The 16,862-nt window shown below is 33.0% G+C and overlaps 1 protein-coding gene and 1 long non-coding RNA gene across 2 annotated transcripts in view; one reads left to right on the top strand and one right to left on the bottom strand.

Annotated features, from left to right (window-relative positions):
* Window positions 1-16,407, top strand: part of LOC149413155 (uncharacterized) — a 32,592-nt gene extending 16,185 nt beyond the window's left edge. The window contains exons 6-9 of the mRNA XM_089645415.1: window positions 5,587-5,813; window positions 6,918-7,176; window positions 8,144-8,315; window positions 9,179-16,407. Coding sequence (XP_089501541.1) covers window positions 5,587-5,813; window positions 6,918-7,176; window positions 8,144-8,315; window positions 9,179-9,358 — 838 coding nt within the window. The 3' untranslated portion in view covers window positions 9,359-16,407. The remainder of the gene's footprint in view (window positions 1-5,586; window positions 5,814-6,917; window positions 7,177-8,143; window positions 8,316-9,178) is intronic.
* LOC149413156 (uncharacterized) lies at window positions 1,871-3,458 on the bottom strand. Its single transcript, XR_016304271.1, has 3 exons — window positions 3,368-3,458; window positions 2,437-2,506; window positions 1,871-2,335 (listed from the first exon to the last, which is right to left on the bottom strand). It is a non-coding gene; the product is annotated as an uncharacterized LOC149413156 (long non-coding RNA).
* Window positions 16,408-16,862: the final 455 nt, after the last annotated feature.

Here is a 16,862-nt window from a genome sequence, read left to right as displayed (position 1 = left end):
GAACTAAATGGTGATATTATAATGCGAGATGCCTATATACTGTCAGATTGATTTATTGACGAATCACAGTCAGATTTACCCCCTTCGTTCTTCAACAGTTGATTTTACCCCTCACCTTTAATTTCTAGTCTATATATTCATATGTCTGTGCTTAACACCCTGTATAGATCAACATTTTAAATGGAAAACACATATTTGTGAACTTGTCAAATGAATTGGGAAATGTATTCATATATTTACTAGCTGTTCCCTACCACGGGTTGTTATGGCTCAATCTGTCTGTGCAGATGTAGAAACAACAGCGGGTGTTGCTTTTACGTCTAACACAGTGTTCTTCAATCTGTGGGTCGCAAAGGGGTCCTAGGGGTCGCGAAGCCTTCCTCGGGGGGTCGCCGGCAAAAGGAAAAAGGCGAGGTTCTAACTACAATAAAAACACTATTTCAGTGAGGATGAGCTTGTTTATTTTTCAAATCGTTATTTAATCATGCTATTTTTGATATGTTAATAATGAAATCATTTTCTAAGTTTAGTTTTAATGTTCACCATTGAAGAGAATGTCAGTTCACATAATTATGAAGTGGCAAATTGCACTAATAATTTTAGAGCTTCCCTTGCCAGCTATAGATACTCTTCTTTTGTTTTCATCCAAAACACGTCAACCCTTTGGGGCGTCCAAGTCAAAGTCGCGCACAGCCTTACCAACTTACCTCGTATTTAATTTCAAAGCTCTCGCTGCTTCCTTGCAGAGTGTAGGCCGTAATAATGAATATAGGTACCAAAATAGAGAAAATAATTAATGTATTTAAATAACTAACTTTTGTCTGTATCTATGGCCAAAGGGGGTCGCCAAAATTTTTCAAACTGTAAAGGGGTCGCGTATTCAAAAACATTGAAAAACACTGGTCTAACAGATGGTTTCTGTTTAAAAAAAATGGCATGTTTTTACCTGTCACAGGAGACATCTACATAATATAGGTATATAAAAACTCATGCGTAGTCAAATGCAAAGTTGTGTCAAAATTTCAAAGCAATCGGTGAAAAACTTTCCATGATTAGATTTTGAACAAACGAACAGTAACATTTTTATTTATATACATATCTTAGACTAGAAAACCTAAAAATAATGTACTATCCATATTGGCTGGGGAGGATATTATTTTAAATATATACAGTGAAACTCTCTTAACCTGTTGAATGTGGGACGAAATTTCGGAAACGGCGCGAAAATTACCTCGATGTGTTCTGCTCAAATATCTTAATGAAAACTAAGTATTTGCTTTTTTTTCGATTGTTTTCTGTTTACCAGATAATGTAGCTAATTATTCATATATAGTTCATGATTATATCGTAAGACGTTTTCCCAGAATAGCTAACTTTATCTGAAAAATTAATAAAAAATTCCCCCGTTCGGGAAACAATTGTCAAAAAAATTATGTATATGAATATAAACGGATTTTATTATTTCTACACAAACCTGAATAAATAGCCTATATGAAAAAAAAACAAACCAAAAGTGTTTTCAAAGAAATAATGGCATTTACGTTGTTTTGAAAATGTAAAATATTTTAGGCTTTTCAAAAAAAAATGTCAAGCCAAGCGTGCACTTTAGAATTTTTTTGTGTCGTATTGTATAAAGTTATGAAAGCAATTCTTTGAGTTTTTGGTAGTTCATACTATTGTTGTTACTAATAATATTTTTTTATACTAGAAACCTGTAAATAAATAATGCTAAAAATATATTTATGCACTATGATGTAAATTTTCGCTGTCACTTTACTAACTTGGTTTTTGACACAATTATATTGCGAAATATTATAAAAATTACATCAAAATAAACTAGATAGAATTACCTTTCTAATGGAATCTCACACCTATTATTTCGATAATGAATTTATATCCAAAACAATGCTAATATATACAATATTTACCTCAGACAGTTGACCAACTTCAATACATCGATATCCAAAATGGCCGCCATTTTTGTATACAGATATTTATCGAAATACAGAGTGGTGCAAAGAATCATGATTCAATGAGAATAAAAATAAATTTTAGTGATATTTTTTTTCATAATATTTATTTCAATTTTATATAACATAAAATGCATTTTTTTCAATTTCAAGTAACTGGGTGGTTCAATAAAAATAAAAGTCGGAGATTTATGTTTCATCATATTTATTTCAATTTTATATTACATGAAATACATTTTTTTATTCAAGTGCTGTGGGGTTCAATAAAAAAATGTTTAGTAAAAAAAGTTTTTTTTCATCGTATTTATTTCAGTTCCTCTTATGTTATGTTCTCTTATGTTCCTCTTATGTGGCCGATTTGAAACCTGAAACAGTAAACATTTATTGTTACACTAATGTCTTTCAATTCTGGAAAAGATGAAGCGTACAATCAACCTAATATAACTACTACTAATACAAAACATACCGTCATGGCGATCGATGCGGTGTCTGTGGTGGTTCTGCCCCCTGCATCATGTTGTATTGTGGTCTCCATTCTGCAAAGCGATAGAAGCAATCAGACATATACTTGTATTTATATAATTTTAAAAAAGATATTTATAATTGCATACTGTTTTTTTTTATCATATATAAAAAAAAATCTTATAATTTTTTTTAGCACATCCTGTACACCTGATCTAATTTTGTGATATTTATTACGATTTTTCATAAAACAATAAATAACAAAAAAAATATTTCCGTAAATAAAACAATAGTTTTACATTTTCTAGTACACCCTGCAGTGGTTGTTTCTTTTGTATGGAGATTGCAATATTCACATATCACTACAGATGGCGACACTAGTCATTTTTCAAAGCTTTCGTAAAATTCCGTAAACACATACATTCAAACAAATTGGAAATCTTGATTGTATTGGTGTCAATTGCTGAGATGCAAAACTTATTTTTTTATAATATTTTAACTAAATATTGACTAAACAATGATTTTGAAACACAATGCCAATAGTTTTCCCTACATAATGACATATGAATCTCTACAAATAATATAATATTACGATGTCAATAATGATAAACAAAAATGAACTTTTTATAAGCAAGTTTTTTTTGACATTTTCGGCCAGTAATTCATTTTTCATAAAATAAACACTAAATATTGACAAAACAAAAGCTTTTATTTATTCTCTCAAATGGTTTTTCTACACAATAACATGTAAATCATTCCAAATAATGTAATATATGACATAAATAACTTGATTCAAACACAATAAATTTTCAGAGCGAAAAGACTTCCAGTTTTTGACAGGAATTTTACGTATTTGTCTTTTGCAAAAATGAATTATATTTATGAAAAACACATGACTTGTTCAATGAACTATGCATAAAATCATGTTTACTTACGTTTCTTTGGGAAATTCGTCGTATAATACAGTCTTTACTGTAGCAGTCCGTGCACCAGCGAACGTTGAAAAAGATGCACAAAAAATATGACAACGGCTTTTCATAGAGAAGTCAATTTGAAAGCTACCAAAGAGGCTACACTAATAAAATAAAAGGTATCTTCTAGACTGATATTAGCGCAAGCGATTTTGACCTTGTTCTTCATACAATTTCTCTATAGATAAGGGTTAAAATAGCACTTTAAAAAAAAAACAAGCAAAAATATTTCTCGGATGCCGGCGTCCGACTCACAGTCGAGAGGTTAAGAAGTTTTCCAAGGGACCGGGGAAAAAAAAACTTCTTAAGTGGGAAAACTTCTTAAGTGGGATTCAATTTTAGCCATTTAATAACTCGAGTCCGGGGCATACGTCATTCCTATGTCTACCTACGTTAAATTGTCGTGAAAACAAGCTCATATGATCCAAGCGGTCAAAAAAAATAATATATATATACATCTTCTAGTTATCATGCGTTTCAATCTACATTTTAAATTTATGCATATATGTATTTCCTAACCTTCAAACTTAATTTACGACAAATGTCAGATGAAACATGATGCACGGCAATTTTTGATGTTTGAATAAAAAAAACGTAATTATAATGCATATTTTACCATCTCCCCCGCCATATAATCATGTTGGTATGTATTTAAAGGTGAAATATTCCGTATTAACCGTGATCCGATAGATTATCAAAAGTTTTTCATGTTTTACAAATTCGATGGAATAAAAATTTTATACAATAATATTACGAAACATCTCTATGTTCATTATCAAAGGGAAGATTATTGAAGGAGGCGTCAAATGTATGCAAATGTAGATCTAGCCCACGTTGTCATTAAGGTTGAGTTTAGTATAATCTTTCATGTTATTTCGGCCTTAAAGACGCTTGCATATTTGTTACATAATTCTGCATTGTTTATTCGTTCCATTGCTATTTTACCTAGTTAGGGGATTAGGAGACGGGGTATTTGGTTTATTTATTGGTTACGGCAGGTTACGGCTTACGGCCCGGCGGCCGACAAAGGGTTTTATGGTCTCAGGTACTAGGTATGGGTTTCAGTCAACGTCTTTCAATTTATGACAAAAAGGTTCATTTTAGATATTTTGCGACACAATATTTCGTTTGTGTTGATTTTACCGCCGGATTTCTAAAACCTCTTAAGCGGGAAGCAGTTTTAGCTCTAAAACTTCTTATGTGGGAAAAAATCGTGTTTTTTGTATGGAATTTTCAAGGGACCAAAAATCAAAACTTCTTAAGCGTGAAAACTTCTTAAGTGGGAACTTCTTAAGCGAGTTTTACTGTAACATATGACAATATTATGATAATATTTTAAATCAAATAATTCAAAAATTGATAATAAAGGTAATATTGAAAGAAACCATCTACATTTTCGAATCAAACTTCTTTTTGCAATATTCAATGTACCTACAATAGGAAAAATGTATTAAAAATAATCATTAACACATTTCTCCGGGCGAAAATAAAGGTCCCGTGCGAATTTCTTTAATTTGTTTTAAATCACTATACCTTCGAAAATAATTGAAACATTTTAATAAAAATTTCTACATAGTAACTCAGCATACCCAAGGTATAAAAGTACTGAACGAAAATCGAATATTATTTGAAATGCAACTCAATTAACCTTGTAATATGTTTATTACTGTCCGCCTATCGGTATTTGCCCATGCCTGCTTTCTTTAAATACGCCCGACATCTCTCGCTCGCTTGCACATAGGAGTTGAGTGGGGCGGAACAGAGATAGAGATTCGAATTGGTTTTCACGGTCATAAAAACCCTCATTCCAGGAATTGAATTATTACAATAACAAATAATATACGATCCTTTTGTTGAAATACCGATGTAAACGAAAGGCACGATGATAAATATAAAAAGAAGACTTGCATACGATTCGATAATTATTTACATATAGTTGGGACCTTTACAAAGATATTGGTATATAATATTCATATAAAAACTTTTTGAATGAAATAAAGGTTAGTGAAATCGCACACATTCCATAGATAGCTTCCATTTCCTAATCTTACTCGGATTATTTGTGAATCTCCATATTTTCCACACATTCACACATACGCCTCGGGGATATCATCGCGTTCAGCGCTACAGCTCTCAATCTACTTTAATCCTTAAATAAATTATAATATAAATAATTTTTCCAGATACTGCGTCCACATCCTGTCTACCGCGTGGCGCCATGTCGGCAACATGTCCAATGACAACAGTGCGGGTCTGGAGCTGGCAACACCGGTGCTGGAGGCACCACCGCCAATAGCGCAAAAGGCGCCGTCCGCCCCGCTCATGCCCGTCTCTCGCGCCTGGCTACTGGCCGGCTCACTGCCCGCCCTGTACGCTCAGCCGCACAACGCTAGCAGTCCGGCCAGCTCAGGTACCAATTCAACAACTCTGTAGACATCCATTAAAAATATCTAGATACTGCATATGAATCAGAATAATGACCCTGTTACCCCGTTTAGTTTTTGAAACATTTATGAAAAAGAAAATGCATATTATTGCAGTAAAAAGATTCCACAAAGCATTGATTCTCTTAAGGCCTGTTAGTAATTCCCTTAAGTTCTGCTTAAGGCGATGCACTACGTCGTGTAATATTTTAAATTGAGCCGCTATCAATAACAACCCTTACATAGATGGCGATAAGGTTTAAATTCCCGCTTAACACCATCCGCCTGTTTTGATTTATGCAAGAAAAAAACATGGCCAAAAAGTGCCTTTTATTTTATTTTGTGGATGTTCAGGCATATATATTTAATTTATTTTCGATCATTTTATAAATAACTTAATTTGCCACATTGTACAATAAAATCATAACCGAAAATGGGTTCTTAAGTAGGAGATTTTGAACTTTAAAGCAGTTTTCATAGGCCTTTACATTATTTTTTTCTGGGCTTATAAAAAGACTTATCTAAAAAATACTCGATTATTTCAAAGGCCAAGATGTATTCTACTCGCAGTATTTAATTAAAGCATCTGAAACATTTCTAGGCGACCAAATTTTCAAACCAAAAACACACGATTTTGCATTACTACGTATGGCATCGCCTTAACTCTTGTTTTGCAAATTTGCTTCCAACTGACAAAAGAATGAAATTTTTATAGAGATTATTTTTCATACACAAAAGTTACACAGTTAGATAGGACCTACCACAGACTTTATCATAAAAATAATCTGAATTATATGTTCTTCTTTCTTACATAAATAACAATAAACCACCTAAGAAAGACTTTGAACTATGAAGCTAAATTAAATATGTTTCTTAGATGCAAGTCACTAGTTTTATGTCAGTAGTTTTAAGCCTTAGTCGTAAGTCACTAGGTATAAATCCTAGTTGTAAGCCAGTTATATCTATTATTCAATACATATATTTGTATTATTACATTTCTGTTTTTTTAAAACAGTTACATTCAATTACTTTTTATTATAATATATCTGCTTCCAGGGTGATGTTTTTTACCATTATTCTAACCATTTCAGGTGTAAATCTGGCATCTGCCCAGTTCCTAACCCGCCTAGTCTGCCTGCTACCCTCGCATTGGACCCTGCTGTACAGCTCTCGAGAGCACGGTCTGGGGGCCAACAGGTTCCTGCATCACGTGCTGGCCTACCGGGGGGCCACGCTGCTGCTGCTGAAGGGGGGGGCAGTCACCGTGTGTCTGGCGGCCCCCTCGGAGTGGCGGGAGTCCCATCTGTACCAGGGCGGGCAGCACTGCGCCCTGTTCCAGCTGGAGCCTAAGTAAGATATCTATCAATCTTAGTTGACTTCATCATAGTACTCGTACAGATGCATAAATTACATACAGCGTGTTTCGTTTAGATTTTAATAAAAATAAAAACAATTAATGATTATTTCACTATTCTGAGTTTGAAGCCAAAGCGTGTTGAAGTTGGTCATGTAAAATGTATTTTGGAATGCTGAATATTCTGCAGTGGCAAATAAAAACATAGTGTCTTCCTTGAGAGTCCCAAGGAAGACACTGTGTTTTTATTTACCGCGGCAGAATTGTTTTATTTCCTTGGTATTAAAATACTAAAGGTTATTAAAATACAGTTTATCTGAATGTGATAATATTCAGGACTGAATTCAAATGCGTATTAAACAATGACAAGGTATGCACAGTATACAGTGAACATATAAACTTGCTGTCCCTTTTCCGCTAGCTACAATAAGTGGGCGTAAACATAAAGCATAAACATAAATTTTAAATCATTAGGTTAATGGAAAAAAATATTCCTTTACAACGATCACTTGCTGTCCCGCTTCCGCTAGTGACTATTAGTAAGCATAAACAAGACAAAGGGCTGTTCCTCGTCGGTGGAAGCATATGCTGATGCACGAATACATTCAATGCAAAGCTTTTTTTATAGGAATCAACTCTCGCTGTGTTGCCTGTACCTACATTATTACCTATTGATATTTCAATTATGTTTCGTCAATCCTCCACAAAAATAAATAATATTTGCCTCAATATGTATGATATAAAAAATTACAAAATAGAAGAACCGATGGTTATTTTCCGAACAGCCATTTTATTAATACATCTAATTATAAAGCATCTACCACTTAAGAAATCTTTTGTCATCCAAATAAATTAATTTGTGAAATATTAATTATGGGTTAACTCCACATTTCTGCCTTGAGGAAACCCTGATGCAGTTTTGCGATTCTTTAGACATTTCTTTAACAATGAATTTTCTTCTAGGTTCTCTTTGCTGGAGTCTGCCCCTAAGATGCTGTACCTCAACACCTCCATCCGTGGCTACCCCAAAGGGCTGCGGGCCGGTTCCGACCCCAGGAAGCACCTGGTGGCCATCGACGAGGGCTTTGAGAACTTTGAATTCACGGGGATATCTTACCCCCTGGATGCCATGGAAGTAAGTACCACACTTATTAACAAGTTCGTGTTGAGAATGATTTAATGGTGAATGTAAGCGGGTCCAAAGTCACACTATTTGAAAGAGAGACTACAAAAACCCTGTGCAATTTAATGACGAATGTGAGCGGGTCCAAAGTCACAGTATTTGAAAGAGAGACTACTAAAACCCTGTGCAATTTAATGACGAATGTGAGCGGGTCCAAAGTCACAGTATTTGAAAGAGAGACTACAAAAACCCTGTGCAACTTAGTTGTGTATGATGTATTTGCCAAGTATGTTTACTAGAGATCGACGGGTTAATTGAATAGGAAGAAGGGTGAATGCAGGAACCTCCATTAATGAAGGAATGAATGCAGCAGTCCACAATGGAGTGCTGATACCAACACTGGAATAGCAGTGAGGCCTGGAATTTGTAGAGAAAGGACAAAAGTAGAAATCCCTTTGTATGTGTTGCTAAAACTGTATTTTACCGTGTTACAAATGTAAACTTCTGGAAAGAATGCAAGGCTGAAGAAAGCGTAGTGAACTAGATAAAGACTCTTAGATGGTTTGGACATATGGAGCAGATGAACGAAGACAGGAGTGCCAGGAGAAAGTAAAAGAAATCGAGGATTCCCGAGAAAGACATGGCACAGAAAACAGCAGAGTGATTATGTATGAATGTGAATGAAGCAAGAAATGTGTGCCAAGACACAGTTGTGTGGCAGTCCGTCTTCTCTGTCACCTTCAATACTTTTATTGTTAAAAAATTGGTATATGCCGGCATTTCCCAAGTTTAATCCCCCATTTTTTAAAATCTTTTAAGAATTCAGAACAAACAATACGTTGTCTGCAAATTATAAAATGTTCTTTCTTTCCAAGGTTTGGGGGTGCGGTGACCAAGCAAGCCGAGAGACACAGCTGGACATCAAGAAATGGCAGGTCAGAGAGGCGGAGAGACAGCGCCAGGTCAAATTATCCGCCGCCGATTGGATTGACCACCCTGACAGATATCTGCTCGAGCTGGCGGGCCGGCCCCAGTATAACAGCACGGCCAGCTAGTCAACAATTCAACAGTTCAACATTCAACACATCCACTGACCCAATCAATCAGTTGACTGGTCAGTACCAACCTTAGAAGATAGAGGGTGATACCAATTTTTGAAATAATGATTAATACCATTTTTTAGTACTTATTAGTTTAGTACTTAATTTTGAAACTTTTGTTGAGTGTACACATGTTCTTGAAAGAACATTATATTTTATCAGTAGACATGGGATAATATGCATTTTTAATTATGTATGCATAATTGAGCCTTTTTTATCGTTAAGTGTGTTTGAGCCATTTTTTATTCTACAAATATGAGTTGCTTAAATCAGAGTTAGTCGATATTTCTTTCCCACTTACTCTGTCCCGGTAACCTTGCTGTCACTCGATCTTCTGAGGAATGTGGTTGAGGTCTGGCATCATGAAATTTCCACAGTTTTTCGCTCTGAATGTTAGACCATAAAGCAGAAATTGATTTGTTTGTCTGAATTTGCAAATTCTCTTAAATGGAGACTGGCATCATGAAATTTGCGCAGATTTTTCTGTCTTGCATTTTTCTTGGCCAACTGAACTATTTTCAGCTCACAATGTCATTTCCTTCATGATCTGTGGAAATATGAAATATCCATTTAACTGTCTATGAAATAAAATGGGATGAGATTTACTGTTTGTCATAAAGCAAATATTCAACGAGTCTCGTGTCAGAAAGAGCATTCCTTAATAAATACATGTTTAAATAATTAAAATGGTTGAAATGGCAAATAGCGAGTTCAGACTTTTCAATTTTAGTTGTTCAACTTTTATTGAACAACAAGATTTCTAACTAAAACTTGATCAACTTTATTATTTTTAATGATAAACTAATGTTTATAAGACAAGGTTTTATGCATAGCAATAATTAGTCACCTGAAATATCAATATTTGACAAGTCAAAATATTTCACCGACAAATGTAGATATAATATGTCTCGACGCCATCTAGTGGGAAATTTAGCACTAACAAAGCCTTTCCTACAAAAATAAAGTTGGTTGTTTACAGGTGTAAAAATATAATAAGCAGTAATTTTTGATTGAGGTACTAGTACATATTGAATTATTTGGCGGGTTGGAAATAAGCTGACTTGGCTCATTGGTTCAGAGCACCTGACCGGACATCAGAAGGTACGGGTTCAATTCTCGTTGGCGGCATTTATTTTTACTGGGGAGATATTTTCAATTTGGATTGTTATTTCAGGCGTTTAATTATTGCTTATAATTATTTGATCAACTTTGTTGAAAGCAGGTTCACACTTGTCAATATGCTTTCAAGTGTGGAGCTGATCAACTAAAATCGAAACGTCTGAACCCGCTAATCTCTAAATAGTATGAAACAAAGTCATTATCCATGTTTGTGCGCATAGTTCTTCTATACTATGCAACGTAGCTTAATAGGGTTCTCACTATCATTTAGAGAATTTCTTCCGGAAGGTTTATATATACATATAATACATGGATATTATATTTATTGAAAGTAGAGAAAAGTCAAGCAACGCCGGGCTACACGTCAGCTAGTATATGTATATGTATGTATTTAAAACTTTACTGATAGAAGTTGTTCTTTCGCAATGCATTTTTAAGTGTATTTTACAGTGACCATACTGGAAAGGCCTTTGTATTTACAAATGTTAACTTGGATTAGAGATTAATAATTACTATATTTTATAATATTATTATGTAGGGTGAACACCAGTGATGTATCATAACATTCACAGAAACTATAGCATTTAAGCTTGTAGACAATTTTATTGATTCTTAAAAATTTAAAATATAAGTTGACCTTTACAACGCTGGCCGTTTCAACGTAAACTATCTTACTTTTTACACAGTGTATGTGTTTTAGAGAAACTTGGTGGATCACAAATGTGACGTATGCTTACGGGAATAGCCGCTGATGGATCGCATATATGCGATAGCTCAAACTGTAGGGGGTACATGATTATCTTTGCAGGCGGCCAAAGGATTAACCAATTAATGAATGAATTAACTACTATTATCTGTTAATTTTTGTACCAAAAATACATCACACAATCTGCACTAGCGGTGCCATTGAATGCAAAGATAACTTTATCAATTGAAATTGTAAAGAAAGACATTTTTTATACATTTTATATGTGTATGCTTTTTGTAAAAATTTTGTGTCTGTAAGTAATGTTTCGTCAAATTATAAGCTTTAAATGGTAATGTATTGAAAAGAAAAGACATTTTTTTTATCTAATGGCACATTCTCGCCTAATCTATTCTTTGAGAATCTATGGTTAATTTGTACAATGAAAGTTGTAGTCGATTCAACTTTGGGATTCTATTCCATAGAAAATAGCCTGTTGTCACTGATATATTTCATAGATTCTATGGAATAGATCAGGTATAATCCCGGCGTCATCTATAATATTTGGATACATATATGGTTTATGTAATGTTCTATGAAAAAATGCTTTATAGTGGCAAACATTATAAAAATGGTTAAGTTTATCTTTAGCTATTGGCATTTATTTTTTTTTGCTACCATGTCTCATTTTCAGAATTGTGCTTTTTGTCTAAACATTAAATATTGGATCAATTTGTCGGTCTGCAAACACAAGTCCTTATACCAAACTTTTCACATAATGTAATGATGGTATGAAATAGGGAGATTTCAAATGTTATTTGGCTATTGGTTATTAACCTATAAATAACCTAACCTAACCTGTGAATTTTTATCTTTCTGATTTTAATTATCTCACCTGCCTTTAAAATATTTAATTAATCTTTTCAACATGTTCCCGAGGTTTATAGGATAAAGGTTGTTCATGGATGGCATTTTTTGTTATATTCATACATTTTCTATGAAAATCGCACATACAGTAAAATTGTCCGTGCAGACATCACTCATATATTAAATATTGAAAAAACTTAAATCTTATCCAAGTCTAGATTGTACTTAATTCTTACGAAAATATTACATTTTTCAAGAAATTTTAAAAGGGCTGGACCCGTTTTAAGTAAACAACAAATGACCCATTGAATTTGCTCAAATCACTTGGAAGTTACTAAAATTTATTGAAATATGTACTTGCCTTAAATTGTTTCCCTATTAAGTAATTATTTTTATTATTATGGCGTAATTAAATAGCATATTGCCTTAATTTGATACTTATTTGTGTGCTGGACACTGATTTATGTTATATTGATGCCTGGTATCAGTTATTATTAATGGTGTACTTTCAAGTATTATTTTTAAAATTATTATTGTATTATCAAAATTTTTGATGAAATAAGATATTTCAGGTTAACAATTGCTATCATCCATTTTCTTAAATGCCGACTTATTATTCAGACAATAAACATTATATCATTAGAATTGTAAAATTGAATTCACTCCTTTGTATCTTGCCTATGTAAACCATTTATCTGTGAAATTCAATAAGTAAATTATTTGATATTGTGAAAACGTGCCGACCTAGATGCCTAATACAAATATAATAGAAACAATGGATATCGGCCATGAAATTGCACATACAAAAGTGTCTACAACATCGTTAGCTCATTAGTATGACAGTAGTCTGTGCCCTATCTTTGCGTTCGTGCAGTTTGATTGTAGCTTGGTGACATGCTCCCATGCCGTATCTCCCTTTGTTTCTATTATCTACAATCTTGACCCATCACTACTGAATGCATTCTGTTTTCATCCTCGACCCTTCAGGCTTAAAGAACTTTTTACATTGCAAGCCAGTTTGCCAAATTTATTTTTTATTTTAATAAATTTGCGACATATTTTTGTAATATACAAAGTGAGAATTTTTCTGGGTAGGTAATAGGTAACAATGTTATTACTTCTTGTAGGAATGCATAATAAATTCGTGAGAATGTTTATATATTTATAAACACATAGTAACTGATAATATAAAATATTCATCCTATACTTGCAGATAAAGTCAATAGATGTCGCACATTAAAATAAAAATAAAATATATTTATCTAAGACACTGTCTAGATTACATTTAGTTCGAGTTGAATCTTCCGATCATACATAAAGATAACAGCCAATAAAAATGTGCGGTGAGAAAAATGAAGGCAATGTTGGTAGTTCTTATTCGAAGTATGATACAGTCAAATATGGACCAAAGGAGATAGGGTCCCATTAGCTCAGTTGGTAGAGCGGTGCCCCGGTAGGGCAAGGGTTCTGGGTTCGAGTCCTAGATGTGACCGTATCTTTTTCTGTTTCAAATATTTGTTTAGGAATCGCTAATATTGTCTTCAGTAATTAAATATGATAATAATTAATAATCCTTACCATTATTTTGTTTTTGATCCAACCTGTGCAAGAAAAGTAACAGCCAATTCACATATTTCTAACAATTCTTGCACATTAACCTTTCATTATATCTATCTCATCATATCACATATATGCGATATTCGCATACGGGGATGTCTGCCTGTGGATCACATATGCGACAGTTGCGCAGATAAAGTTAAATAGAAATATTATTACATTTAAGACTTTTCGGTGTTTAAAATTTTTCTGATATGCAGCAGATAAATGAATTTGAATGAACTGATAATAATTTATTATGAAGAGTTTTGTAAACTCACTTGGAATAATACATTGTAACTTATTATTTTGTAATAAAAAAAAAGAGTGGAACCTAAACTAGTATTGTAGAAAGATTGTGGGTAAATATGCTAATGGAATGAAATGTTTATGCCATTTACAACAATTATTTGCGATTCATTAACTTTAATTTTGTTTTATTGAAAGAAATCTTTAGTCACTTTTACTTATTAGACAGAAAAAAATCACTTCCACATTTTCACCATTTTAAAAAAAGGAGTGTGTTGCCAGTAAAAAAATGTGTACATAAAAATTTTGTTGATTTAGTTCTATTTTGTCTTTGAAATACTCAAATTAATGGTTTAGTTTTAAATTTCGGTGTAGTGGGCATTGTGAAATGTTCTGAATTGCATAAATTAACTGTGCATTGTTCACATACAAGATAATGCATCTTTAAAAATTAATTTAGTCCGCTTTTTTAATTTGAACAATTTTGAAACGCACTCAACGCAATTGTTATATAACTGTAATGCTTTACGAGTTCACTGTTGTTTATTTTTTTAATTGCTGTAAGTGAATCACATAAAATCACCACTCGATGCAAAATGGATTCAGATCAATGAAGGGCCTTTTTTGTTATTTGTTTTTGGGGTGTTATGCCGTGTTGCGCTAACTCCTTCTTTAGCCAACGTTTCGGACAGCATTGCAGTGTCCATCATCAGGGCAGATGTGTCATCATCAACACATCTGCCCTGATGATGGACACTGCAATGTTGTCCGACACGTTGGCTAAAGAAGGAGTTAGGGGCCGTTCAAGTATTACGTAAGCAGATTTATTACAATTATTTACCCCCTCTTCCCCCTTGTCACCAAAAGTAAGCAAAGCTCTTACCCCCCCTCTCCCATGCTTACGTAAAAATTGGTACCTATATGCATTTTTCTGTTAATGTATTCTGTTTTTTAAGCGAGTACCTAAACGTATTAATTATTTGTGGGAATCCCCGAATATGTATTCGGTTTTCAAACATAGACAATGTGTAAAAAAAAATAACTACTGCTGAGCAGTGCTGACGTAATCACAATCTCGACCCCCCCACCCCCCATGTCATCAAAAATAAGCAAAGCAAAGACCCCCTGCCCCCCTATAGTGCTTACATAATACTTGAACGGCCCCTTAGCGCAACACGGCATAACACCCCAAAAACAAATAACAAAAATACTTTTGGCCGTGAAAATCTTAAATCATAATGAAGGGCCTTATTGAAGCAATGGGCTTTGAGCGGATAAAAATTATGAATAAAAATGTAATAGTCAATCCTTTTTTTGTTTACCATTTAAATTATTTATTTATTTTTTAGTATGGTGATGGTTTTTACTAATGATGGGTTGTTTTACAGAAAAAAATTATTTCATCAAATTACAAAGTTAAAATCCAAATACTGTGAACCAACTGGCCCATGATAAAATAAAAACAACTTGAATTTTAACTTTATAAAATTTTATAAATTTTTAAAATTCTGTGTAACAACCCGTCCTTAATGTTTTAATATAATGCCTACAGTTTTCTTATTTCTTTGAAGTTGTGTTTATCATCATAACTATGTTTGAATTACAGGGCTTAGTTTTTCTTTTCTTACATTATACGATGCACCCACCATTAGCTTGTTTTTCTTAATCAAATACTTAGTTAAATTATATAGTTTGAATACTTTGTACAATATTATGAAGTGTTACCATTATGTAAATGTTTCAATTTTCCAAAATTGAGTAAATTATTTATTTTCCCGCTGTATCATAAATTGTGCTTTTTTAAAAAACATGTACTTAATTGCCATGAAACTTAATATGGCCTGCGAGAAAAACTTGTTTTATCTTATAAATGACACACTTTTCTTCAAACTGTTGAAAAAATTGCATTTTAGTTCATTCATAAAATCTTTGGTCGTTGTAACCTTTTGTTTTTCTTCTTGTAGAATAATAATGATTAAATAATTGATAAGCGCTATTCTCTACTCATCAAACTGAAATTGGTCATTCCCTAAAATTTAAGTGCAAATAGTTGAAAATATCCGTTTTACATAAACAAACAGCTTGTATGTATATAATATTTGGATATAAACAGCTGGCATAATATTCTAGAAATTTATTCAATTGGTACAATTTTTTATTTTTATTCCTATGGCAACACCAAGCTACTCACTTTGTCTTTGAAATTTGTTCTTCACATTCAAATTTCTTTACATTCGAGTTTGTCAGTTCTTTTTAAACAAACGAGGGCAAACAATATAGAATTTTCAATTTATGTATAATTTTTATCCTCGAATCAGTTATTGTTTTATTTGACTTCTAATAAATAACTATTTGGAAAGATAAATTTAAAAAAATACAAAAAAGCACCTTTCCGTGTAACTAATTATCTTCCTTGCAAAACGTTAAATTAAAAAATGTAGAATGATCTCCTTTCGGAAAGTGCCACTAATTTCTGAACTCTGTTTGGTTAAAAGTAAAAAATACACTTGGACCATTGAGCTTTTACATTCATTTTCCTATGAGCCATCTCGGAGTTGCCATTCAAAACCTTTTAAATGATTGCAGCGCCATAAATTTTTATCTATTATTAAATGTCAGACTGTTTGAAAATCTATCCTTTTTTGTATACACTGTTGTTTGTTAAAATAAAAATGAATAAAAGGTGTTGAAAAAAGTTTTTTTTGCTTATTCCGATCACTGTTGGCTCGGTGAAATAAAAATGGCAGTTGCTTACACTTTACTACTGTCATCATTGACATTACAAACCTACAGACATGTAGAGATGTCTCAAAGTGGCAAGCTATAGATATGGTAATAACGTGGACCTAATAAGCCCTGGACGGAACTATTCGAGTCAAATTTGAAGGAGGGGGGAGATGTATGAAAAATGCCAAAAGCAACTTAAATTTTTTAATGACATCT

Source organism: Hesperophylax consimilis, chromosome 22 (genome assembly GCF_061612785.1).
Source record: "Hesperophylax consimilis isolate HC1 chromosome 22, BYU_Hcon_1.0, whole genome shotgun sequence".
Lineage (NCBI taxonomy): Eukaryota > Metazoa > Arthropoda > Insecta > Trichoptera > Limnephilidae > Hesperophylax > Hesperophylax consimilis.
Note: the sequence above shows the minus strand (reverse complement) of the source record. Positions and strands in the feature narration are given on the sequence as shown.